This window comes from Salminus brasiliensis, chromosome 4 (assembly GCF_030463535.1).
Source record: "Salminus brasiliensis chromosome 4, fSalBra1.hap2, whole genome shotgun sequence".
Classification (NCBI taxonomy): Eukaryota; Metazoa; Chordata; class Actinopteri; order Characiformes; family Bryconidae; genus Salminus; species Salminus brasiliensis.
Window position 1 is genome coordinate 40,263,775 of NC_132881.1, and position 27,333 is coordinate 40,291,107.

Sequence of the window (27,333 nt, forward strand, 5' to 3'; positions counted from 1 at the left end):
AAAAATATATTGAAACTTTTTTTCTGAAAGAGTCAAATCTATGTAGGATAAGAAGAGAAGGCCCGTTATTATCCACCTGGGGTTTATTTAACTAAGGATATGTGGTTCACCCTCACCATCAGTTTCCCCGTCTGACGACGGAGCTCTCTAGCTGTGTTGTTAAACGTTTAGTATTAACTGATAGTCCAGGAATTTAAACAGGTCCCAGGCCCACCAACACAGGGAGGCAGGATGAAGGACCGACTGGCCCAGCTGAAGGAGGTAAGAGCGCAATTCCTCCTGTTCCTGTATCATTTCTTAGGTGATGAGCTGAAGGAGTTACTCTGCAGAGAAGGGCCGAGCTGTAACCAGCCACCAGTAGCCTGCATTGTTGGGTTTGAACCATATATAGTTGACATATATGAGTTTACTCATTATGTGTCGTCAGTCTAACCTGGCTTATATTATTTTATTTTTGTTTTGTTAGGCTTCATATGATGATATGATGATGCCCTTTCAGATTAAAATGAATCATGAATTAGACCCTTAACTAGGGTGTCCAAATCATACCAGCAAAGACTTGCATTTACAACAGGCTGCAGTATTTAAGTATTTAAATTAAACTGAGGTTGAAAAGGCCTGAATTAACCACACTGATATAGACCAGGTACTTTCAATGCTAAACTTCCATGATGCACATTTTTGGCGCAGCTCACACGCTGACTATCACGCTGAATATCATCAACATCCACGAAAACGTTTCAGAATTAAAACACTTTATAGTTTATTTATTATTAATTAAAAAGAACATACTACCACAGCTATCAATCAATCTATCTATCTACCAACCATTGTTATTATTATTATTATTGTTATTATTATTATTATTATTATTAAGTAAATGTATTATACAATTCTTGCTATTGAATTAATCTGACATGTATATAATTGTGTATGTAATTAATCTGACATGTATATCATTGTGTATGTATTTAAAGTGACAAATATTACACTAATAATTGTTATTATTTAATTTACAAAGCCTCCCCTCAGACCCGGGGTAGAGGGCCAGTAAGGGGGAGGGAGGGCTTTAGCCAAAAGAGATTAAAGGGGAAATGGCTTTTCCCCCCTCTTCAGTTCAGCATATGGTCGCCTCACCTGCTTATCCACCATTGACATTCCTCGAGCAGGTCCACTGTTGTGGCATTCTGCTTGCACACATTTAGCCTTTATTTTCATTAGGTTGTACATTGAGGACAGCTCCCATTCCCAATGTATTAATCACAGTTATTCAAAGGAAATAAAAGAGGCAGATAAATGAGGATTATTATTATTATTATTATTATTATTAGTAGTAGTAGTAGTAGTAGTATGTTCATTATTTAGAACATACAATAATGAACACAAGCAAAATCAAAGCAGAAAAACACAATTAAAAAAGAATAAACAAATAAAAAGCTCAAATTTAAGACTAAATGAAATTGGATTATATATATATATACTGTATATATATTCATGAGGGTGTGACACTGCGAGCAGAGCAGTATTCTGGTGAACTGTATTGCTTATTTTCAAACACAGTTATTTGGTTTTGGTTGCTTTAAAGAGGGACTTCTGTTGTATTTTAATGGTGCAACGTCTTGTGTGTCCTAACAGAAGACGGATACAGCACCTGATGATGTGGAGATCCAGGTGGAAAATAAAGAATTTATGGATGAGTTCTTTGCTCAGGTATGTCAGCATGAACATCGTGGACCTTTTCTACTGATGTCTCCCATCATTATTCACTTTTCTGTTTATTGTGTGTGTGCATGTGTTTTTATCAGATCGAAGAGATCCGCACCAGTATTGATAAGATTGATGAGAATGTGACTGAGATTAAGCGCCTGTATTCAGTCATCCTCTCTGCACCTACATCAGACCAGAGTAAACCTCCTTTTTCATCTCTCACCATCTCTTCTTCCACTCCCTGTTTTGCATTTCATTTATTCATTCATTCCTTTTAGTCTGTTCTTTCTTTCTATCACTTCCTCCAGAGTTGAGCTCACTTACTATTACTCAGCACTTTACTCCTCTCCTAGGCTGTACACTGTCAGTTTCTGATTGACCATTCTCTCCACTCTCTCAGAGACACAAGACGACATGGAGGCCATCACCAATGAGATCAAGAAGTTAGCCAACAATGCTCGCAACAAGCTCAAAAGTAAGTTTTCCTTCATCTGGTAGAAGATAAAAAGGAAAGTGTGGGAGACTGATTATTGGTATCGACTGATATCAGCAAAAATGCAACAACTGGAGTCCAGGAGAGCACAGTTGGCTGTTGGCTGCTCTCTGACTGGGTAGATGGCACTCTCTTGCCTCACCACTCTTAAGTGATGTTGACCAGCACAAGCCCTGTTAGTGTGGTTGAGCTGGAGACCCAGTGCTTTCCTCAGTGCGTTTTGGCCGCCCCACAATGCTGCATGGGCAGCAGTTCAAAAAGAGCTGGTGGCAGCCTTTTCATGTATCGGGGAAGACATGTGAAAAGTCTTTACCCTCTTAGTGCCAGGAGCGTTGCTAGTGCTAGGGGAAGTTATGTATGGGTGGGTTAACACATTGGGGGATAAAGGGAAAAAATTGCTAAAAAAATAAAAAACTAATAAAAATAAATAAAATAAATATAAAATATAGATTGGGGGAAATTGCTAATTAAAACAAATACTAGCACTGTAGTTTACTCGTTCATGTGGTTTTGTAACACTAATGCGTTTTTGACCTTGTCAATCAGGCATTGAGCGAAGTTTGGAGACAGAAACAGAGGAGAGAGTTTCAGCTGACACAAGAATAAAGAAGTCTCAGGTAAGAACTTTCCTTGCATCTGTTATAACCATGTAGACTGACTGAATAAGCCATTATATATTTTACTCAGTACAGTATCAGTGAGTGACAATACCCATATGAGTCTATCAATTAGACTGAGTCTAATTCCAACAGTTATTCCTGTGCTAATATTGGCACATTGTTATTAAGTTACTGTTATTACATTTCTAAACCCTCATTCTTCTATATCCTTAGAAGGTGATGTAGTAAAACTGCTGTTACTTACTGTTGAAACTAACTTACTGGTAATGCAGGGGGAAAGCCCACTTTGCTTCTGCGCTGTAAACTCAATGAAGGTGGTCTGATGCACACTGGTAGCCCAGAAGGGGGCTGGTCTACCAAATGAGTAGGCAAGGCTCCCTCTGCCTCTGGTCTCTACTGCACAAACTCAGGTTGCTTGAGGGTCTATGAAGTCTTTAAATTAATAATGAAAAGTAGAGGTGATGATGATGAGGAGAATGATACTAATAGTATTAGAATTAGAATTATACTAATATCAGCAGGTAATTAGTTAAAAAACAGCAGCTGTTGATGGTGTATTTATTGTAATCCAGAAGAGCAGAAGGTTTAGGTGATGCTGGTCTCTACAAACCTCAACAATTAAATGATATATTTCTCTCTAATTCAATACAAGGTAGGTATAGTCCCGATTTCTTTGTTCTTTGTTGTTACAAATCAGCATGGACAGATATGTACACATCAATTTTGAACATTGTAAAAGATCCACAATACCCAAATGCCACATTTTAATTGTTGTACAAATATGCAGACTGCTCTTTAGTCAATTTCTGTTTTTTTTTTAAGTTATTTATTTCATTCACTACATATTTTTTGTTTCAGCATGCTATCCTAGCGAGAAAGTTTGTTGAAGTCATGACCAAGTACAACGAAGCTCAGGTGGAGTTCAGAGAGAAGAGCAAAGGACGCATTCAGAGACAGCTAGAGATCAGTGAGTCACACACTTCCAAACAAGTACATGCTCAGACATATGGGTATCCCTCTTCCACTGTCACCTAGCATGATGTTAGCCACTGGGCACCCATCAGTGTTCTCCTGCAAGCAATGGTCAGCTGTCTAGCGATGTTGTTTTTGCAACAATGTCAAAAAGATGAGAAGGCAGAAGCTAGCCTTCCTACAATAGTGTCAAAAATGGCTTTAATGACTTATATTTCTTATATGCTCTAAATAACTTGGAATAATTTTACATTCATTTCCATTCAAAATTAAGAAAGTTTTTGCCTTCTCCTGTGAAGTCACCAATATGTGTTTTTCTTTTCATTTCTGACCATGACTTTTTTAGTATAATAAAATAAACGGGTGTTCAGTTCACACATGAAATTTATACTTTTTGACTAGAAAAGTCATGTTCATGTTCAATATTAATATATTTAATAAATAAATGATACTTGAATGAAAAGTCCTTTCTCCTATCAACAGCGGGTAAAACCACTACTGATGAGGAACTAGAAGAGATGCTGGATGGAGGCAATGCAGCTGTCTTCACGGCAGGGGTGTGTCTGTGTTTGTGTGCTTTTTTAACCTGAATGTTTTCGTATCTTTATCTTGAAATATCTTCTAACAGTTTCATTTTTTTATTTGTTGTGCTTGCATACAGTAATACTATTCTGATCATCTCAGAGAAATAAACAGTCCTTCACTGTGTATCTGTAGATCATGGACTCAGGCATCTCCAAGCAGGCCTTGAGTGAGATTGAAGCCAGACATAAAGACATTATTCGACTGGAGAGCAGCATTAAGGAGCTGCACGACATGTTTGTGGACATCGCCATGCTGGTGGAGAACCAGGTAGCTTAGAGCTACTGTTTGTGATCTGTTTGAATGAAGCAATATGTGCATTACAGAGTGGGATTATAAGTATTTATAGAATGATGGCAGTCCAATATGATGCAAATAAGGCATTCTCATCATGACACCGTCACCTTACAATGATCTTTCTGTTTTGCTCATTTTATTGTCATTATTAAGTTGTGTTTTTATTACTATTATATGTAGGGAAGCATGATTGACAGGATTGAGAGCAACATGGACCAGTCGGTAGGCTTTGTGGAGCGAGCAGTGGCTGACACCAAAAAAGCAGCCAAGTTCCAGCAGGAAGCACGCAGGGTAAGCTGGAAAATGAAGTTTCTTATAGGGTTACCTTATCCATTTCATTATGCCATTCTGTATGGTAACTTTAAAAGTAACCAATATTGTTCAAAAATAAATTAATGTTGAGCATTTAGTGTTGGAAATATCTTCAGTTTTTCATTATTGGCTGCTTCTATCTTACAGCTAAAATGAACCAAATATTGTAACTGAGTTTCTCTCAGTTTCTCTCAGTGACTTTTTCCTCAGACAAATGTAAAAGTGCATTAGGCTACAGTCTCTGACAGTACAGTGTATTCCGTTTCTATCCTTTCTTCTCAATGTTGTCTTCTGTTTCTCTCTTTTTCCTTAATTCCTATTGCATTCCCTCATTTTCCTGCCTGCTTCCATGGAAATCAAAATCACCCTTTTATCCATTCTGTCCCCCCATCCATTCTCTCTCTCACCTTCTCTTTCTTTGTGCTGGTCCCTCTTATCCCCTGGTGTCACTGGTCTATATATTTCTCCTATATCTTTCTCTGTATCTTCCCTTTCTGCTGTCCCACATGATCCACTACAGAAACAAATGATGATCACATTGTGTTGCGTCATACTTGCGGTCGTCGTTGGTGCTCTTGTGTACAGCTGGGTGAAGTAGGAAATCTGCTGGTAGGGTGCTGAGTGTTTCTTGTGGTAAAATCATACATACATATGAAGTTTAGTCACTATCCTGCAAAAACAGTGTATCTTTTTTGTATCTTTTTTTTTTTTTTATACATAAATTGAATCTGGTGGTTGGTCTTTACATTGTCCAAATGCCTTTACATTACATTATTGGACCAATAAAAATGCTCCAAAATTACTTACAATTTACAATTGACAATTGAGAGTTAATAGGGCATTTTCTTTTCCTGTAAAGTTGACATTTTGAAGATACAAGGTTTTTACAACAGTGACAAGTTCACATACACCCAGAATCTCATGGCCATATTTGGGCTTTTAATAATTTCTTTGAACTGTTTCTTTTTCTGGGGCAAAATGAGTGAAAACATGCGTTCACAATGCAAAAAACAAGAATCAGGTGCACAAATGATTTTTGGGAAACACAGGGTCAGAGGCAAAATAATACTCAAGGTCAGAAGGTCAGAAAAATACATTGAGCACATTTAATGTTTAGTTAAATGTCACTTTGCAAGTTGATCAGATGCTTTTGGTAGCTAAAAACAACCTTCGTTGGCAGAATTGGTAGAGGACACCTAAATGTGTTGGATTCCTGGCCCAAAGTTGACTTATTTGACAGTTCATTTGAGGACAAGACTTGAGGAAGGCCATTAAGGCCATTTTCTTTGTCCATGTGGTCAGCAGCTTGAAGGTGTTATTTACGGGACAGGGCTTCTGTTTTGGACGGCGGAGGAGAATTCACTTTAAGTAGACAGTAACGCTAGTGTTTTAGCAGTTTCCACTTTGAGCCAGCTGAGGGAGACAGTTTAGGTCTTCCTTCAGACCTTGTCAAAATGGCTACACCTCCCAGTTGGAACTGATGATCTTGGAATCTGCTGTTGTTTAGAAGTGGTAGCAATAGACATTCCTGACTTGTGTAAATCTAAGACCATCCTTCTCAGATCTGCACTGCACTAATTCAAACTTGTGCATCAAATGTTTTGTTTTATCTATTAAAGAGGTGTGCTGTAGTGTACACTCATTCTGCCCCATGCAAAAAAGCAGAGAAATGACTGAAAGCCCAATATTGCCATTCATGTCCATATTGAGTGTATGTAAACCTCTTTACATACTGAACATATGATGAAATAAAGGAGGTTATGGTTATATGGTTATAAGGTGACATTTACTCTCCCTCAGGTGAAGACGCCACCTACCCCACTCCAACTCTGTCTGGAGTCTAAGTCATCAATGGAAAAATGGCTCCACAGACTCACAAGCTCTCTCTCCTTCCCTTCTCTTTGTATATTCCCAATTTTTCTTCATTATTATTTTTTTTTCATCTTTCCACTTCTTTGTTGTCCCATAATTTTAAAAGACGTTGTCCTGGCTGTCTTTGTAGGCCTATGGTTCAATTCAGATCAGTTTATGTGTAGTCAATCTGCTCTTTTGTGATCAGTTAGTTTGTCATCATTACAGTGGCCCTGTATAATATTCATTGAATTTTTTAAAATTTGCTAACATAAATTATGAGCTCAGGGAGTTTAAGTGGAATCAATCATTTCTTTTGGTCAATTTTTTTTATATATCTGACGCACCATAACTAATGATCAATAGGGGCGTGTATGTCTTGTCTTTATGGCTTGTGTTGTTAATTTAAATAGATTTAATTCTGAATGAAAACACTGATCTAAAACATCCACTCCAGTTGGCCATGCTATATAGACTAGATGCAGAAATGACTGACAGCAAGTTGGGTTTTCTCTTGTGTAGCAAGCTTGCCTTTTTATTCACCCTAGTCAGTTTAGATCAAGAAGGGTTGGACTATAGACAGTTTCTGTAATCCACGTTTTTATGTGGAATATTTGTCTCACGTAGACATGTAGTTTTTTTTGTCATGTAGTGCTTATTTGTCAGCTGTCTGTTCAATGTCACTGAAATAAATAAAAGGGGACATGTAATTTGATATAACTTTAGTCATCATTAATTATCCAAGACCACTAGTCAGGCTGCAGAACTGAACAGAATAGAATAAATAGATTTTTCTGCTGTCTAGCTATTTATAGCTATTTATAAAGATGAATCCCATGATGAAATGCACCATTCTGGAGAAACACACCGAAAGAGAACTCCGTTATAACGTATCTCTGTCATTTCACATTTTGTTTACATCTTAAAATTTAATTATGCTAAATTCCTGGTGATTACTGGTATATATTTAAATAGGACCTGATTCATTTACATTACTTTCATGCGTGTCAGATTTCTACAACTGCAAACTACAGTCCTGATGAAAGAATGGGTGAGAATATGCTATACTGCTGTTTTTAACACTATGGTCGCCACAAAAGGAATGCAGTCTAGTCTGGATAAACCTGTTTTCCATAAAGAGGCAAACTGGATTTGAGAAAATTCAAAATCCACTCTTATGGAAAAGAAATCACAAAAGCATTGTCCTTCACATTTAATACATCCATTACTCACTGAATCTCATGGACTGTGCCCATGCTTCCTATGTAGTGCTCTACACAGGTTAAACTGAGATCACTGTGGGAACAAGTAACTACATCAAGGAGACGTTTTAAGTACCTAAATATTATTTATTTATTCTACCTTACTTTACTGTGGGGGGCTCTGTAGGTTTAGGCCACTATACCCATATTTTATGTCGACGTTATATTGTGGACAACCGTCTTAGCCAATCAGCGCTGCCCTTCCTGCGGCGGACCAATCGCCAGTCACTTCCTCGTTATAAACCCCCAGTCGTGTGGGAGCCAAGAAGGAGGACCATGCGGACTTACCAGCACTTACAAAGGGAGAGCGTTTTCTTTAACGGCTCCATACCACAGCACAGCGATTGAGAATATGGTCACACGCATTTGTGCTCCTGGTGTTTTGGCTCATCTAAAGGGAGTTTTACGATCACCTGGGCCCTAAGTAGAACTGAAATGCGAGCATGAACACAATGGCTACAAGAGACGGGATGTCAAGCTCTGGGAGAGCGAAGGTAAATATCCAGAGGCAGGGTCATACAGTCTGTGTCTGATGTTTAACTCTAATCACTTTTTTGGAAAGCTGAAAAGCTGACCCTTAAGTTCAGCTCAACGTACACCACGATATGTCCCTTTGGATGTCGGAAAACCAATAGCTAGCTGCATGTGGCAGTGAGTGACACGGGCCGTCCTTCAATGAAAGCACAGTTGTTTTGTCGAGTTGTTCAACCATTGGTTCTTGGTCTTGTGCTGCCTTCAAGTTCTCCTCAGAGGTTCCTACTTACGATTTTGGAGCTCGGTACGACGTGATATGTGTCCAACCTTTTTTGGCACGCCCCCCAATTCAGAAAGTCATCTCTTAAACACGATATATAAGACACATCCGAGATATATCATTGTTTTAGTTATTGCGTTTTTTTGTTATTCGCAAATTTTGTTGAAGTGCCATGTTGTTTGAGTTCAACAGCAAACCGATTATAGCAAGACCATCTCGTTTCGTGGATGTTGCCAATAATAATTTGCCAATAATAACTTGAACTTAAAGCTGAATTATATAGTTGTATTAGTATTATTATTATTATTATTATTAATAATAATAATAATGTATTTAGCTAGTATTATTATACTGTACGTTATAATTATATTGTTTCCTTGTCTGAATGTATTAAACACAGGTAGCTATTGTCGATATTTTAGCTGAAATCGTTCCAACACGTCTTTAGCAGGACAAATTCTATGTAAATTCTATGTAAAAATTAATACTGTACTCTCCATATGGTGCTATTTGCCAAACGACTTGAAGGCAGCATAAATCCATATTATTTCGTTCCCCAAATATGCACGATGATTGACACCGTCCTTGTCCTATCAGAACCGCGACCGGCGTGTCGCATTTGCTTCCCATTGGCCCACCGAGGCTGGTGGGCGTGTCCTTCTTTGGAGTGCTGCTGGAGTTTTTATGACGATTTGAAAATGGCGGCGAACGGTTCACCACTTCGGCTAACTTTACCGTAAATTCACAGAGAGGCGCTGTGCAGAGAGCGGATAATGTCCGTGCGCTGTTTAAAACTTTACAGGAAAGTGTGTGGCTTTTACAGGGAAGCATTTGGACTGTCTTATGGCGGCGGGTTTGACGGCGAGTTGGCGAAGTTGATCTGGAAATAACCGCCGCTGTTCAGTTTGATACAACTTCAGCGGTCTGAGCTGGAGCTAACGCTAGCGGGCTAGCTAACCCGGACAGTGTAGTTTACCCCGGGTATAACTTAACGTTACTGCTTTCACCCACCCAGCGGGCTGCCACGTTTAGTTTGCACACAAATTAACGTAGTGATATACACAAACATCCACGCGGATAATAAACCCTGGCTGCAATAAATTGAACTCGAAGTGAAGGCGATATCGCAGTAGCTGTGTGAGCGTTAGCCAGCGAGCTAACGATCGTTTGTCTGGAGTGGAGCGATGCTACGCTTTAGTGGAGGGTAGTAGCGAGCACTACTGGGTGATTTATATACACAGTGTTCAACAGTAAAACGTTTAATGCGACTGGTAAGAAGAATGCGCGGTTACTATTGTGTTATTGCTAACGTTATAAAGTAAAGCCAGCTCACGAAGGAAAGTTAGCTATCTAAATAAAGCCAGCGGAGGTCAACGGCAGGTTAACAAGCGCACCGACCTAGCTAGATACAGATGTAGCGTTAGCCATGTTGGCTAACACCAGTAGACCTGTTGTAGACGTTTTACATACATTTAGATAGTTGTATTGTTTAATTCGCGGTTGGATGGACCGTGCTCAGTCACGAAGCGTTTATCGCAGCTATCGTCGAGGTTATCTAATCGCTGCCTGGCGTGGATCAAGTGCTTGTAGCTGAACTTGTCTCAGTGTTGACAGACGCGACTGTAGAGACAGGCGCAGGTTGGTGCTTCTCTGGGATTTACCTATAGCTACTTTCCTCCTGTGGATATGGACGAGTCAAAACTGCGATACAGCAAACGACTGGTAGGTAGCTATAGATAGCTTTAATATGGCTCAGTACACTGATCCACAAATGCTGATTTTCTCTGCTCACCACCTGCAGCTATCTGCATAAACAGCATCAAAACCAAAATCAAATCAAATCAGATCAATTTTTATTTGTCACATACACAGTCATACACAGTGTAACTTGCAGTGAAATGCCCACATCAAGCTATACAATAAAAATCTACATTTAAACTTAACTAAACCTTAACTTAATGAAGTAAAGTGCAAAATAAAAAAATAAAAATAGAATAAGTTACATTTAAGTTAAAAAGTAAAATATGAAAATATGAAATATAAGCAAAAAAAATACAAAATACAAATATATATACACAGATGAAATAGTGCGTGTGTGTATGTATGTGTGTATGTATGTGTGTGTGTGTATATATATATATATATATATATATATATATGTGTATGTGTGTGTGTGTATATATGTGTGTATGTATATGTATATATGTATATGTACATATGTATCTGTATACCAGCAGCTAGCTAAATGTCTGTAGAGGTTTTTGTAAGTTAACGAAGAGAATTAATTAAGGACTGAATCCAATTTATTTGTGTTTATTTAGTTAGTAGTGTCATCAAGTAATCATGGATTGCTTGGTATTATTTGTGGCTGCAGACTAGTTTCAGTGGCACAGAAATGTGACCTTCCAGTTTATTTTTGGGTGAGGATGTCTGACTCCAGTTGTTGGATGTGCTCTGACTTCGTCTCTGAAGTGTGCAGTTTCTGTCTTTTAAACCATTGATTTATACATTTTAGTGTGTTACGGACTAAAGAGCACCATGCCACCTGGGCTGTCTTTAGTTCTAACAGTACTGCCCAAAATGTTTTGATGCTAATGTTATTGTTGTTGTTGTTGTTGTTGTTGTTATAATATTTGGGAGGGTGATGTTGGTGTGGTTCTACAGTGTTTTGGGAGTCTTCATAGTTAATTTGTCCCTCTGTATTGTAGAAAGTGTTTTGCTACAGTGGTCAGTGTGAGTGGCTGAGTGGCTTTAGTTCAATGTCCATTTTTAATATTCTGAATTAAAAAACGCCCTAAAACCCCCAACAAAACAATCCAAGAGGGTTTTCAACTTAAATGGATAAAAACATGGTGGTTGCAGACTGGATAGGCCTGATGATCACGAAGTGTGGTTGCTAATATCGACACAGTGGTAACATACCCTGTAGACAAGGGTAGCTATATACCCTTCTGTGTTGCCGGTGATCGCTTTAGTAGTAATACCCCAACGCTTGGCTGTTTAGTGTGGTGTGTTTTATTTTTTATTATCTGTCTCTGTGATTCACTTCATCCTTCTAATGATGATCTGGCAGAGTTAAATGGCATGTTGTGGTATTAAACATAAAGTTAAAATACTGGATAATACATGAGTGCAAGTAAGGAGATGGGATGGGAGATCAAGGTGTTACCAGCTGTAAGCAGTTTATCTGTTTTTGAAGAGAGAGGGGAAGTAGAGTGGGAGTGATTTGATTGGTTGAGCAGACCATGTGAGCGGAGATGCAGAAGGGGTGGGGAGTGGGAGGGAGGGGACACTGCAGAGGCAAAAGGATAACAAGAGGAGGACGGACCACAGGTCTTTCCTCTGAAAGAGAGGAAGGAGGCAGAGGGATGGAGAACAGAGAGGAGACCCTAATCCTTATGGATGGACGGGTGTTCAAGAAGCGAGGGAGGAAGAGGAAGAATAAGAAGGGGCGTGAAGATGTGCCACTGAAGGTGCGAGGTGTGTAGTGTTTCATTGCCCTCCACAAGGGCTATGTCCAGGCTCACTGCAGTCTCAGGCCTAAGGGAGGCAGAACAGAAAGGGCAGTAGAGGATAGATGCTAGATAGATGGCTGGGTTGGAGAAAGGGAAGGGCGGTTTTACCAGTCCTTCAATCTTGCTGTTGTGAGTGTTGCTGTTGTTTTGTTTTTTCCATTCACTTCCATTTTTACTTATTGTGGGTATGCTGACCTTTTTATTACCGCCCTAACAAATCCGTTTTGTGAACTGATGAGGTGTATTGTGTGATGCATAGTTGTCCTTCTTTTCCCTCTGAGTAAGAACACAGTGTTCCTGGAGATCCATTTAGTATGCCCACACCAGTGCTACTCGCTCAACTGTGTGATGAGAATGGATTTAGTTTAGGATGGAGAGATGAAGTGATTGTAAATGAAATGTAGTGATAACTGCTGGGGGATATGACACAACCTGTGTGAACAGGCTGCTGTAATAATAAGGCTGCAGTATTTTACAGGACTTCATCTGACCTTTTAAAAGGACTATGCTTGCACATTGACAGCTGGATGGACACATTTTTATGTAGATGTTTTTTTGTTAACTGATTAACATGGGGCTTTTCATTGTGTATGTACCTGTAGCTTTTTCAGTAAATAACACCCTGTTTTTTGCGTAGCACTGAGTTTACATAGCCATTTAAATGTTGGATTTATGTCCATTATAATCGGAAAACGATGGTTCTTGATAGGTCACATTGAGCTCCATTTGGTACGTTGTATTATGAATTATAGATGTTGCAGAGTCATGCCCACTTTCTTTTTATTGATTTTTTTTTTTTCTTTTTTTTTTTTTTTCTTGCATCAGTGGTTGAGACTGGGTGACGACAGAACTGAGATGTCCTTGTGATTGGCTAATAGTGGAACATCACCATAGAGACACTTCAGAGCTGAAAGCATGGGCAAGGCAAGGGCAAGGGCAAGGGAAGGAGGGTGTGTGTGTGTAAGTGTGAGAGAGAGAGCATACAGATGCCCAAATATCTATGAATAATCTTGAGGGTTCAATCCCTTTGCTATGTGTATGTTCACATTGTCAGTATGTTATAAACATAGTGCAGGTTCCAGTTTAGTATTAAAATAATTTTACCAAAAAACCCCCCACCTTTTTTTTTAAAGATTTAACATCTTCAAAGGCTAAAGGTCATTGATTGTTCAACAATGCTGAATTAAACCTGAATCAAGCTAACCTGAGAATTGTAGGTGAAAATGCTTGAGACCTGATGATTTCTTATCAGATGGCCTCTCTGTGGAGCATAATATTGATGGCCCATTTAGTTATTTATTTATTTTTTTCTCCTTCTTTCAGCGGTCGGGCACACGGCGACGTTACCATGACGATGGGATCTCTGATGATGAGATTGAAGGGAAGAGGACCTTTGACTTGGAGGAGAAGCTACATAGTGGCCGCTTCAGCTCAGACAGGGTTAAGCGCATGGAGGGAAAAGGTGCACATTATATTATGTTTTTCTTTTGTTTTTGTTATACTGTTGGTTGTAATGTATATGGCATTGGTAGGATTAGATGTCGGGTACTTTGTGGGAACTGACTAAATGACATTGTAGATGAATCTTGGAAAATGAAATTCATCTAAAATTTTGAAAAAACTTTATCTATTGTCTGAAATGAAAATGTCTCAATTGTCAAATTACACAAACCTTTCAACCCCCACCACCATAATGTTGGTGCATTACAAAATAAACATTCATGGCTAGAATAAAAAAAATAGTAAAACAAATAAATGGGGTCACAACATGAAAATAGATAGAATAAGTAAATAAATTGGAGGGAGGGTGAGTAATTATATGCAAAATTTTGGATGAAAGCACAGATGTACACAGATGTACACAGATGTCCTTCATGACTTAATAGATTCTGGACCATGCATACGAGCAGCTAAAAGTTCAAGCGAGATAATGTCCAAGCAACAGAGTAGTCATTGCCTTCTTGTAATTTAGTGCAGATTGATTAACCAGCAGTTATGGCACAGCGTAATGATTGTTTCTGCTGCAGATTATTATTATTATTATTATTATTATTATTAAATGAAGAAAAATCATTCAAAAGTAAAACATAAGGTGAGCATGGAACATTCTGGCTAACTAAAGATCGTCAGAAAGCTGATGCCAGAATTGATGAACAGCCGGACAGAACCAAAAGTAGTGTGTAAAAGGGCCGCGTTTCTCCAAGTAGTAAAGATTGCTGGTGGGAGTTTGAGTCAAGTGCATAGAGTATCATTTAGTGGTGTTAGTGGTTAACACGCTGAAAAAATTGACATGGGTATCATTTGGTGATCTGAGTTCTTAAAAGAAAGTATTATTGCCCCCCACACCTTGCTCAAGGCCTTCTTAAGTCTTGAAAAGAACAACACCCATCGTCCCCCAAGATCCTATACTACTTTTAGTTTCCCATTGGGTACAGATGAATAGAGCATTTTCTGTCAACAAGTTATGATGTCTGTCCACTGGGGATGTTTCTATAAATAATACAGCTACACAACCTGCGTAAGATATGCTAATACACAATAATAAACACCTGTAAAATCACAATTTTTAGAAAACGTGACATTGACCATGACATTCTAAACTGTAACCTAGTTAGGTAGCAACGTTTTGTAATTTGCTTTTTAAACTCTCTAGTGTAGTGTTTAATATCTTACAATCCAGTATGACTGACCCACCTGACCATTCAGCCCCCAGTTCTTTTAAATCGTTGCAGTCAGATCACTTGGTGTGTGTGCATTAGTGTCTTTCTCGGTAGTGAATGCGCCGTTCAGAGCTGGTCAAGAACCAAAGAAAGAAGCATGGTTCTCTTGCATTTCCACGATAGTTTCGTAACCAGTCGTAATTCTAGATTAAAGATGGGGTGGCAGTAATGTTATCTTACTAAATTGATAAAATTAAAGAATATACTTCTGCTCTGTGTGCCATTTGTTGTTTGCTGTGTTACGTTTACAGTGAGGGTCTAAGCTTAAGTTTTCCTTCTCCTCAAACTTTCTGTCCCACTTTAAATAATGCAGTGATCTGATGTAAAATTGTACACAACGTAACAGCTATTTAAGGTGGATAGGAGTGTTGTAATCGGAATCCAACTTTAACTTTTGTTTTGGCTGCTAATTGGTAAAGTCACCTGACTTGTCAGTTAAATTAAAGCCCTTTCATTAAAATTTCACAAATTAACTAGAAAATATTTTTAAATTTTATTTTGGCAGCAGCAGCTGATGATCATGTAATGGCAAATTTAAGAACAAAAATCAAGAAAATATTTTGCAAGTTACTGTCTGTTTGCTTTCTTTCAGATTTCACATTTGAGTTCATCCAGAGAGGAGGGCTGAGGGATCCAATTATATTTGAGAGACCTGATGGACTTGGAATCACGTAATACATCATGTCTTATTCATAATATTATTCTTACTCCATGCCACTTCTGCACTGCATTACCTAACAACCTTCTTTAACTGGACATTGCAGAGATTTATTTAAAGCATGTACCCACTCTATCAGTTCTTAGTATATTGCAAGGCATGTGTACAACATGAGAAACAGAAATGGAGTTCATGCAGAGGTCGGTTAGTCGGTCGGTCAGTCAGTTGGTCAGTCAGTCGGTCGGTCAGTCAGTCAGTCAGTGCTGCCATGCAAGGTGGTTATGATTGATTATTCATTAAAAGCTCTGGGATGAGGTGTCATTCAAAGCAGGAAGGTTTGTGGTGAATACAAGTGCTCACGCTAGTCCAGAAGAGAGGCCTAACTACAACGTCATTCCAGATAGCCAGCAAATGTATATAGACTGGGAAAAGGATTAATGCATTTTCGAATGCTTGAGTGTACTCCATGATTGATTCTGGTCTTGTTTGACTGAGGGTACTATCACTAAAGGCAAGATTTACACAGGAGAATTCCTTCTAAATCTCAGATACTCACTTCCTAGTCCTTATAACTTGATAAATAGTGGTTATAGCCAGACAACATGCCTTTGTTACTGAAGATTTACCTCTGCACCCTTCATGTGTTAAATCAAATTTTAGTTAGTTTTGGATATTGTGCATTTGCTTAAGAGGGAAACATGACTAATTAATTTATTGACTAATTCATTTGTATTGTATTGTGCACCTACATATAATATTTCAGCCATAATTAATAAATAAAGAACATTTTTAAAGGAAGGAGACATGTTTAACTGATTATGTGGTGCCCAGTAATTGTACATGATACAGCGCTGGAGTTTCATTGAAGTCAACCACGGCCCTTTGTTAAGTGTACCCGAGATTAATTTAATAACCTGCGTTTGCGGTCAAAATCGGGCCCCAGTAGGTCTATCTGTAACCTCTCCTCTGAACAGGAACAGTTTATCCATACATTTATTCACATCTTTTTGAAAATTGACACTCATCAGTTCTTCATATTAATATATCTGCCCTGTTTTCTTTTCCCTTAGAATGCCAGATCCAAACTTCAGTGTGAATGATGTGAAAACCTTTGTAGGTAAGAAATGTTTCTCGTAGTTCCTTATCTCAGTCTCTGTGCTTTTTTAATGTAAAGTCATTGCTGTGATGGCAGTTGTCATGAAGCCTGTTATGTTTTAAAGCAGTTGTTGGAATATTGGAATATACTGGAATGATTGGTATGCTTCCTGCACCTCTACTAGCAGTGATACCATGCTCACTAAGCTCTACTAGATTTGTTGCGTTTTGAGTGTTGAGAAATGCTGGTATGAGAAAGCAGAAGTAATTTTTTCTATATTGTAGGCAGTCGGCGAATGATTGATGTGATGGATGTGGCCACTCAGAAGGGCATTGAGATGTCCATGGCTCAGTGGTGGCGATACTATGAGACCCCACCTTCCCAGAGAGAAAAGTTGTACAATGTCATCAGTCTGGAGTTTAGTCACACTAAATTGGAGGAATTGGTCAAAAGACCAGCCACGGTTGGTGCACATGCTTACTCACACAAACATTTCTTGAGAATGTAATATTATATGTTGTTTGGAAAACTCATGCACATGATCAAACCATGCTTCAATCTAATTGATAATTATAATTGTATTCCCTTTCTCCCGCTACTGCTTCTGACTCTTATTGTCTGTCAGGTGGACATGATTGACTGGGTGGACAATATGTGGCCGAGGCACCTAAAGGAACGACAGAGAGACTCCACGAACGCCATTTTGGACATGCAGTACCCTAAAGTGCAGAAGTACGTTTTGAGATTATTAGCACTTGCATTTGAATGTTTGTAAATTGGACACACATACTACTTTATAATGTGCATGTGATTACCATATGTGGAAGATGTTGATAAAGCTGTCAGAACTGTCAAAGTAAGCCTTCAGTGTTTAAGCAAAAGGAAAAAAAAGCAGGCATGAATGTGAATGAATTAGTTGTGCCGTTTAGTTCACAGTGCCTAGGCTGTTTACAGAAATAATTTGGATAAATATCAAACCTGATAGATTGAAAGGCTTGCTTCTTTAGTTTAGAACTGGAGGTCATAGACTAATGTTGCTAACAAACACGGGACTTGGACTTCCACTGGTCTCTCTGTATATACAAGCTATATATAATAGTATAATTTTAGTCAGAATAAATGGCTTCATAGATGAATGGTAAGGCAGCCGTTTTGAGTAACCAGTAAGGGCAGTATCCTTCTGCCCTTCATGGTCAAATTTAAATAGAGTAGTACTACAAAGCAGTGCGCTCTGTGAATAATTGTGTGAGTAATGTGACAATGTAGTTCTCATTTTAACTGAATTGTTTAAATATGGTCCATCCATGCAGTGCATGTTCTTAAATAGGTTTAGAACATTTATTAATGCAAAAAAGGTTCATGGTGTTTTAACAATGTTAGCCAAGTAGTTCTCCTTATAATCTAAAAAAATCAACTGTTTCAAGTAATGCCTTTTCAAAATTTCACTCTTTCACTTACCATTGCAGCAGTGTGTAATGGCATATTCACTTTGTGCAGTGGTGATGATAAAAACAAAATTGTGTGTTCAGGACCCATTGTCAGGAACATTTGCATGTGTTCTTATTGCTTGAAGTAGGAACGTTTAAGATTAAGGATTCAAAGTTAGAACTGTTGAACTATCAAGAAAAGATAACCAGAATATTTACACATTTCTTGTGTGGCAGGTACTGTCTAATGAGTGTTCAGGGCTGTTACACAGATTTCCATATAGACTTCGGAGGCACCTCTGTGTGGTACCACATACTACGAGGAGGCAAGGTAAACATGAACATGTCTAAATTGTTTGTAACAGTTATTTAGTATCAATAGTCCAATAGTAGTTTTAGGCCTCCTAATGTCATTGTGCCAGTAATGGAACATCTTCAGAGAAATTCAGAGGTCAGTGGTATGTTGAGATGCACGAATAAATGGCTTTCTATCCCACAGGTGTTTTGGTTAATCCCACCCACTCCACAGAACCTAGAGCTGTATGAGAACTGGGTGTTGTCCGGGAAACAAGGAGACATCTTCCTCGGTGACAAGGCCACAGACTGCCAGAGGATTGAACTCAAGCAGGGTTACACATTCATTATCCCATCAGGTTAGCGAGTGGAGACGCATACTGCTTGCAGTCAGATGGTTTTATCAAAAGTACACATCCAAAACAACCTGTATCAGTTACAGTTTATCGTGTGTGTGCGCGCAGGTTGGATTCATGCCGTTTATACACCTGTGGACACTCTTGTGTTTGGTGGAAATTTCCTGCACAGCTTTAACATCCCCATGCAGCTCAATATCTACAGTATTGAGGATAGGACACGGGTGAGGGACCAGGATTTTATATATATATATATCTCCATTTTTGCCTTGAATGGGCCATTTTGACATTGACTTCTATTAATGGTTAAGGTTTTTCCTTTCTCTTGTAAAAGTGACTTTTTGGATATACAAGTCTTTTATGTGACAGCGTTGGTCAAAAAAACAACGTGCATATTAAGCTTTGTAATTAGTAATGTACTACTAAAGATGTTACAGTTTTCACAAATTTTCATTTACAAATTTTGATTTAACTTCTCAGGTCTCTCTTCCTTTTTCTGTTCTCTGTCCAGGTCCCAGCTAAGTTCCGCTACCCGTTTTACTACGAGATGTGTTGGTATGTGCTGGAACGATATCTGTACAGTCTAACCAACACCTCCTACCTCATTCCAGAGTTTCAGAAACACTCTTTGGGCATTGGTACGTAATTCCATAAGAACCTTAAACCTGAAATTGCTAGTCTGGCCAACAATTAATTTAAAGGTAGTTTGTAAGTTTGCATGACTCCTGTGCACAATGATAACTGGATTAGCAGGTCATTTCATTATTTAATCCATACTGTTTGCTGTTTCCTTTGTGCCCCCTCTTCTTTGTCAGGCCTTAAACGTGAAATTTCTAATTGTGAGACCTTAAATGGTCATGCAAAGGAGGAGGACGATGCACCCTCTCCTCCAAGTCGGCCAGGAATAAAAGTTCACCTGACGCCTTTTGAGCTCGAGGGTTTGTGGAATTTGCTGGGAAAACTAGAGTCTTTGCCCTCACACAAGAAGTGTGTGCCTGCAGGAATACATAATGCACCTGCTCTGTTACACGACATACGGGTGAGTTGCAAATGTTGACATAAGGCACAAGTGGTCTTAACTCTTTGTGTATAAATATTACATATGACGAGGAATAATGTTACGATTATAAGTCAAACTGTGGTGGCGATGTTGTCTGTGGAGGCAACATACCATAGGAAATTCAGTGACCATGGTATTGTAAACAAACCTGTTTCCAGGGGCAAAACAACTTGTCATTTACGTTAGTTTCATTTTTTTTTTTTGTTTCATTTATGAGCGGTAATCTCAGAGTACTCTTTGCAAAGCAGGCTCAGTTTGTAGTAATTTAATATACTGTGTATTTAATATATCCTTTTATATTCTAAAATTTAAATTTACCTATTATGTGTATTGAAAGGCATGTTTTCACATTTCACTTGTTTTCTTTTTCTCAGCACAATGTCTCTGTTTAATGTTTTCCCCTCTTCCCCCAGGCATTACTTAAAGAACATGCTAACGACACCCCCAAACTCTCATATACTGGAAGACCTATTGTTAAGTGGCCAAAGAGGGTGAGAATTTAAATACATAATTCAGTCTTCTTAACTGAATCACTTGCGTATTACATAAGTTAATGTTAATTTATTCTCTATTCCTTCTCTACTCTTTTATCCAGCCGTCGTGGTACCAGCCACCTCCTCCTCCTGCACCAGTTGGTCGTCCCAAGCTGGCCACCACTCCCATTATCCCACGGCCAACGAAGCCAGCATCATCCATGTCTGTGCTGCGGAGGCGGCGAGTGCGCTGTAAACGCTGTGAGGCGTGTCTGCGCACTGAATGTGGTGATTGCAACTTCTGTAGAGACATGAAGAAGTTTGGTGGCCCCGGGAAGCTGAAACAGACCTGCGTCCTCCGCCAGTGTCTTGCTGTGAGTGCAGGTGGTGCTGTATGGGAACAAGAGTGTGAGCATGCGTGTCTGAGGGAAGCATTGTACAGCTACTGATATTTAAGAATTAATGTGTCCTCTCTTCTCTCCTCTAGCCTGGCTTGCCTCTTTCAGCAGTGTGTGAGATCTGTGAGGAAGGGAACCAGGACACTGGAGAAGAGCTCATGGAGTGCTCCAACTGCGCTCAGATTGCCCACCCTGGTTGTCTAAAGGTGTGTGCACATATTAAGTCCCAGTGTTATGCAAATTGTTATTACATTCCAAAATTAGTTTATTTTTATTGCCTTTCCTTAATTTCCTTTTGTAGCCATTTCTGTCTATGGTTACTTTTAAAAAAAAAAAGAATGTATTGTAGACCCCAAATGGCTTGCAGCCAAAATAAATTTATGCCACAATGTGTAGTAAAGATGTTGGTCTTTTAGTAACATTTTTATATTTTTCAGACTATTGCCATTTATACCTTTTTGGCAAGTAGGCATGTTTACAACAAATGTATGGTGGTTAGGGTCAAGTGTGTCCTATAATGTGTTTATATTTATTTTGAGACTATATAGTTTGTATGTAACTGTGTATTTATTTATGAATTGACTGATTGGTCTTAATTCATCCAGGTGCCTGGGGAGGGTGTAGTAAACAAAGATCTCCCAAGTTGCTGGGAGTGTCCCAAGTGTGTTATGGGCAAAGACACAGAATCTGAGGTAATACACAATTCCTTGCGTCCAACAGTAATGTGTGTGTGTATGTGTATGTGTGTGTGTGTGTGTGTGTGTGTGTGTGTGTGTGTGTGTGTGTGTGTCTGTCCCCGTGTCCGTGTCCGGTGCAAGCTGAGTTTGTAACTGCCCATGTTGATCATGTTATCCTGTTTTGTATGGACAAAATGTATTTCATGCAAACAGTTTAGGAATGGTGGTTGTCATCATAGTAGTAGTAATAATAAAATAATAATAATAAACAAGACCCTTCCAATAATTTTTAGACTGTCCCTAAATTGGAAGCAGACACTGGAGCAAACACTATGATAGAGTGAATTTCAGAATAATCTAAAAGGTAAAGCATGAACCTGCAGCCTGAACCCCCCTTGCTTTAAAGTGGAATCTGTTTAACAACACAGACCTAAGTTGGCGTTTCCCTGCACGCACGTACACACACGCGCGCACACACACACTGCTCTCGGTGGTTAACAGTAATGCTTCTTCCCCTGTGTGTCAGTCGTCGGGCAGCGGTGATGACATCATGGCTCAGGAGGGGTCAGGGGGGCTGAGGGGCGAGGGCGGGGCGTGGCACGGGGTCGGGCGGCCCCCTTCATCTCTCTCCCATGGGTCGCTGCGGAAACAGGTGGCGGCCCCAGAGCAGCAGCTCAGGAAGAGGGTGAGAGGCTCCGCCTTCCTCACGCCACTGCTGCCGCACGCACGCCCACGATCCCTTTTCCTTATTTCTCTTTTATCCCTACTTCTCTTTTGTGATCTCTTACCTCCCTTCTTTCTTATTACCCCTCCCCTCCTCCTTCTCTGTCTGTCTCTCGCCCTCCCTGCCCTGTTTCATCATCATCCCGCGCCCCATCGCTGCTCGGACTGACTGATTGGGGGGAGAGGGCCTCAGAATCAGCTCTCTGTTTGCAGCATGTGTGATTTTTCACTCACTGTGATTGTGACAACTTGTGTGTTTTGTTGGCAACTAAAAGGCCTTGCATTAAACACAGTTCTGTGATTTTTGTTACAGATTAAATTGGAAGGAGGCAAAACGCATGTAAGTACAGAAATGGAGAACATTTAGGAACAAAACAAGGGAGTTGATGACCTTGCTGGTTAAAGAAAACTTTTCAGTAAAATCACTGCAAAACATGACTGTGCTCTTAATTCAGGGAAAATCCTTACATTAGCACAAGACAAAATGATCTTTTCTAAATATACACGATAATTTTGAGAGCTGAATAATGGGTCCTTTTCCAGCAGTTTCCTGTATGAGGATTTGGGCTACAGATTAAGACTTTCTTGTTTAACTTCAAATTAATATCTGAATTCTGTCTTTTGTCCATAGAAACGCAAGTCTTCTTCGTTAGACCCTCGAGTTGCCAAGATCTACCGGAGGCATGGAATGGACCGAGACGATGATTCGGGTAGTGAGGATGATGATGGAGACGGGAGGCGAAAATTATCACTCCAGTCAAGGAGTGGGATATCCGCTCGGCGTGGCTTTGGGACTAGTAAGCGGGGTGTATGGAGAAGTTCCACTCATCGAGGGGGCAGAGGTGTTGGTGGCATGGCCACAAATGCAACATCTCTGAAAATGAAGCGTGGACTTACTGTTAGAGGCGAGCGTGGAGGGCGCGTTCGTTTGCGAGGTGGGTCCAAAATGCAGCGAAGGCGTTATGAAACAGATGATGACGATGATGATGATGACGACGATGAAGATGATGACGACGACGAGGAGGAAGAGGATGAGAGTGATGAGGAAAGGCACATGGGCCGGTCAGAAAAAGAGCACCGTTCGCGGCGGCGGCGGCGAAGAGGTGATGACGACGATGAGGACGAAGAGGAGGATGACGATGAGGATGAAGATAGTGAAGAACGGGACTTTGATGGTGAAGACGAAGAGATGGAGGACCTGGATGATGGTGGTGAGGAAGAAGAGGATGAGGAAGGCGAGAACCATTCGGACTCTGAAACTGACCCTCCTGTCTTGCTTGTTTCAGACTTAAATGACGAACTGTTAAATGGTTCTTACCTGACAGTCACACTACAGCGCCCCCCAAAGGCCAAACGCGATCCTGGTGCCATTGTACCCAAATTGGAGGCCGCCATGTCTCCGCGTACTCCTGGTTCTGCTGACTTAATGCAGCGCAAATCTCTCCACAAGCATCGACAAAAAAATGGTAGCTCCCTTAACACTGGCAACGGCCTCTCCCAGCCTAAAGCTGCCTTTTCCTCTGGCCGCCCCAAACGCTCAAATTACGACAGCAGAGAAAGAGACACAGTATCCCCTTCCTCCACCTCATCTCGCTCTTCCATATCTCCTCCTCCTCCCCCATCTGCCACCAGCTCCTCCCCTCCTTCCCTACTTGCTCACCCCTCATTCCGGGATGTGGGAAACGAGCCAGGCTGTGAGAAGGAGGTGTGGGTGTCTGTGTTCCGCTACCTGAGCCGAACAGAACTGGCTGTGTGTATGAGGGTCTGCAAGGCCTGGTATAAATGGTGAGTAAATGTAAGCTTTCTAAAAATGTATTTTCTCTTTTTTATTGTTTAAAAGATTCCTGTAGCCTCATTTGTGCCTCATTTCCATAGGAGCCTTGACAAGCGTCTGTGGAATCGCATAGATCTGAGTCGGTGTCGCTCTTTGAGTGATCAGGCTCTGTCTGCCATTATTAAACGTCAGCCAGTCACACTTGATCTGTCTTGGACTCCTGTGTCGAAGAAACAGATTACCTGGCTCATCCACCACCTCACAGGTATCTCAACACTCTTGCCGTCCTCTGAATGTTTACCAGAAGTACATACAGTGTGCACGTTTTTTTCCCCCCTGGCCAAATTATATATATAAACTTTTGAATGTGCTAGTATGCATGCTGAGATGTTTAGCTTAAGTTCTGGTTTGGTCTTTTTTTGGAGGATGGCCACAAAAATGACGATCAGGTAAGAGTGGGATGTGAAGTGAAATTTCAGTGAAAAGTTATTATAATAAGGGGATGTACCATCTCACTTTCCAATATTACAGTCCAATTTACAACTCTGCCGTTAATATTGCATCAAAGTGTTGTTGAAACTGGCCATTCAGAACTATCTATCTGAACCGTTTAGTGTACTCTGACCTTCATCACTGAATAAAGCCCACTGCAACCTTTCTTCCTCATATGACATAACTGTAACATAACTTAAAATGTGGAATAGACTGTTTTTAAGTGGGTTTCATAATAATGTGTACCTGTGTGTTTTTGTATTATTAGTAGTATTTAGATTGAGTCTCACCACCACTGCTTTATTTTGGTGTTTGGTGTTTGTTTTTCTCTCCTTAGGTCTAAAGGATCTGATTATGTCTGGCTGTTCATCTTCGTGTGTTTCGGGGTTAACTTCTCAGAGCTGGCCATGCCTGCGCACACTGGACCTGTGCTGGGCAGAGGGTGTTAAAGAGTCTCAGCTCAAAGACCTTATCACACCACCAGGTTAGCTGGATTCTCACTATTAGACTTTGTTTTGTGTTTTTTTTTATATTATTGTTGTTGCTGCTGTTGTTATTGCTATTATTATTATTATTGCTGAAATAAATGTGTTGGTTGACCTCTGACTCCTGTCTCTCTGGTTCTCCAGGCAGTGAAAATCGCAGCAGGTTGAGGAACTTGCTGTCCCTGCGGTTATCAGGTTTGGATGCAAGTGACTCCATTTTGAGGTTGATAATCAGACACATGCCGCTGCTGAAGAGGCTAGACCTGTCCCATTGCCACGATCTTACAGACCAGTCAGTCAGCCTGCTTACAGCCAGTGGCTCCAACATGCGCAGCACTCTCAGAGAGGTCAACTTCGCAGGTAACCATATGCTCTGCTTTCCTCTCAAGTCTTGCAGGAGAAATATGCATGAAAAGTAGAGAGATGGTATATGTGGGCCACTAGCTAATGTTTTTAATGTGCGTAGCTATCAATGTTGATTCTCTTATTTATTTATTTATTTATTTATTTATGTCTGTTCATCATGACCTTTTTAAAACCATGTAAAGAACAACTGCCCGATTTTAATTGTCAAAGTGAAAAATACTATTTTCAGGCAATTGATGGTGCTAATCTGATGCTGTTCTTTCCTAATGAAAGATTATATTTAGTACTATATCAGTTATACTACTGAATTTTGAATTGAGGCTCATCATCGAAGATTGTATTGGTGTATATGGTCCTCACAGTGTTTTGTCCCCTTTTTGTTTTTAGGTTGTAGTAAGCTCACAGATGCCTGCCTGTCCTATGTAAAGCGGCTCTCTGCTCTCACACTATTGGACTTGCGTGGCTGTAAGGGTGTGACGCGGCGAGGTTGCGAGAACTTTATTTCCGACCTCTCGTACTGCACCTTCTTCTGCTTGACTGAGGACAAACTCATCCAGAGAATATCTTAACACACAGACACACGTACACAGATACACACGTGCTCTCACACAGCTGTGCTCTACGGGCTCCATCACAGTGCTCCGACAAGATTCGAGCTCCCTCACGCAGTCTGGTTGAGAGGGTTGATGGATGGACAGAGGCCACGCCCCTGGGAAGAGGATGAAAGCACAGAGTCTGATGAAGAGAGTGATGTTCTTTTGTGCAGTATGACTGTCGGGAGACCAGGCATTCAGGCTCATCCAAAGCAACTTCTAAAGAAAAGAACAAGGCTCATGCGCTTGAATCTGAAATCGAGACGTAAGGATCCAAATTAGCTAGGATTCTGTGGATGACCTAGTGACCTAGAGGAGCTGACCTCAAGAGTGTAGTCACAAAGTTTCAAAAATGTTGCCATGCATAAGGCCATTTCAGATATGGCTCTTATTGTCAACCAGCATTACCTTTTTGGGGGGGGGGCATTGTTAAACAAATGTCACACTTGACCTGCATAATTCTGTAGGACAAAGAAGGCAACAGCCTGCACTTAAATTTGAGTGCCAACAGAAAATTGACTCGCCTTCAGCCTAAATAGTTTAGAAAATGGCTTCTTTGATTCTTATCAACCTATTCTTCACTTATTGAATTTCCCTACTGTGTATTTATCTTCCTTTAGCTTTACCTTCAAATTTGTTTGGATTTCCATCTTCCGTTCTGTATGTTTTCATAGTGTGCATCTTTTTGTTCTCTTACGAAACTACAGGCTCCGTCTTTAAATGCAGCCTGTAGTAATATTTGTTTAGGGTTTTTTTTTTTTTTTTTTTTTTTTTTTTTTTTTTTAAAGAAAAATAAAAATTCACTTCATCCAAGATTCGTGGCTATGTAACTTTTTTTGTGGCTGTTGATGCCAGTCTTTTTGTAGCGGTGTTAAAAACGTGTCTGTCTGAAGATCTGTTGGAGGTGTTGGTTCTACTGGATCATGCCAGGTACATTTTACTTTGCATTCAAGGGTATTGAATTATTATTATTTTTTTGGTATGCTTGTGTTGTAAAAAAAAATCATGTATGTATGTATGTATGTATGTATGTATGTATCTGAAAGTATTCATACCCCTGGCAAAGTTTGACTTAAATTTACTTTTATTTAACCAGAAGTTATATTTTTGCCTTGAAACGACACAGGCATCTCCCAGGAGATAACACGATGATGTACAAGAGGCATCATTGTGGGAAAAAGTATTTCTCAGCTTTTATACACATTTGAACAAAAAGTGGCATGTCCAAAATTATTCATACCCTTTGAAAACTGTCACAGTATATGGGAAAATCCAAAGTTCTATACCATTCCAAATAGTCCAAGCTGTTTTAAAGCATCCTAATTACCCTGATTCATTGGGAACAGCTGTTTTAATCAATTCAACAGGAGAAAAAC

At 39.8% G+C, this 27,333-nt stretch overlaps 2 protein-coding genes across 7 annotated transcripts; both read left to right on the forward strand.

Annotated features, from left to right (window-relative positions):
• Window positions 1-231: 231 nt before the first annotated feature.
• stx3a (syntaxin 3a) lies at window positions 232-6,892 on the forward strand. The gene is made up of 11 exons (XM_072678461.1): window positions 232-261; window positions 1,636-1,710; window positions 1,806-1,905; window positions 2,108-2,182; window positions 2,747-2,817; window positions 3,679-3,787; window positions 4,276-4,349; window positions 4,510-4,644; window positions 4,852-4,962; window positions 5,504-5,592; window positions 6,784-6,892. Exons 1-10 carry the CDS (start codon window positions 232-234, stop codon window positions 5,579-5,581), a joined length of 858 nt encoding a protein of 285 aa, XP_072534562.1. The 3' UTR covers window positions 5,582-5,592; window positions 6,784-6,892.
• Window positions 6,893-8,364: 1,472 nt separating this feature from the next.
• kdm2aa (lysine (K)-specific demethylase 2Aa) lies at window positions 8,365-26,717 on the forward strand. Of its 6 annotated transcripts, none has more exons than XM_072678455.1 (22): window positions 8,365-8,590; window positions 13,689-13,827; window positions 15,678-15,756; window positions 16,814-16,860; window positions 17,124-17,302; window positions 17,465-17,571; window positions 18,504-18,597; window positions 18,766-18,919; window positions 19,025-19,140; window positions 19,428-19,554; window positions 19,732-19,955; window positions 20,390-20,467; window positions 20,572-20,823; window positions 20,937-21,053; window positions 21,453-21,539; window positions 22,051-22,209; window positions 22,561-22,587; window positions 22,879-24,032; window positions 24,123-24,286; window positions 24,851-24,997; window positions 25,143-25,358; window positions 25,752-26,717. In XM_072678455.1, the coding sequence occupies exons 1-22, from the start codon at window positions 8,540-8,542 to the stop codon at window positions 25,931-25,933; spliced, it is 3,900 nt and encodes a 1,299-aa protein (XP_072534556.1). In that variant the 5' UTR covers window positions 8,365-8,539; the 3' UTR covers window positions 25,934-26,717. The 6 variants fall into 6 exon arrangements, with proteins under 6 accessions (XP_072534556.1, XP_072534557.1, XP_072534555.1 ...); XM_072678456.1 differs by lacking the exon at window positions 8,365-8,590 and adding an exon at window positions 9,539-10,572; XM_072678454.1 differs by lacking the exon at window positions 8,365-8,590 and adding an exon at window positions 12,163-12,323.
• The last annotated feature ends 616 nt before the right edge of the window (window positions 26,718-27,333 follow it).

Bases quoted from the DNA above. Each gene is read 5' to 3' on its own strand.
- kdm2aa (XM_072678454.1), top strand. From the start codon at position 12,219: ATGGAGAACAGAGAGGAGACCCTAATCCTTATGGATGGACGGGTGTTC. The intron at 21,540-22,050 runs GTAATACACAAT...CCTGTGTGTCAG, and splicing joins GCAAAGACACAGAATCTGAG to TCGTCGGGCAGCGGTGATGA. The intron at 25,359-25,751 runs GTAACCATATGC...TTTTGTTTTTAG, and splicing joins CAGAGAGGTCAACTTCGCAG to GTTGTAGTAAGCTCACAGAT.
- stx3a (XM_072678461.1), top strand. From the start codon at position 232: ATGAAGGACCGACTGGCCCAGCTGAAGGAG. The intron at 1,711-1,805 runs GTATGTCAGCAT...TGTTTTTATCAG, and splicing joins TGGATGAGTTCTTTGCTCAG to ATCGAAGAGATCCGCACCAG. The intron at 4,645-4,851 runs GTAGCTTAGAGC...TATTATATGTAG, and splicing joins CCATGCTGGTGGAGAACCAG to GGAAGCATGATTGACAGGAT.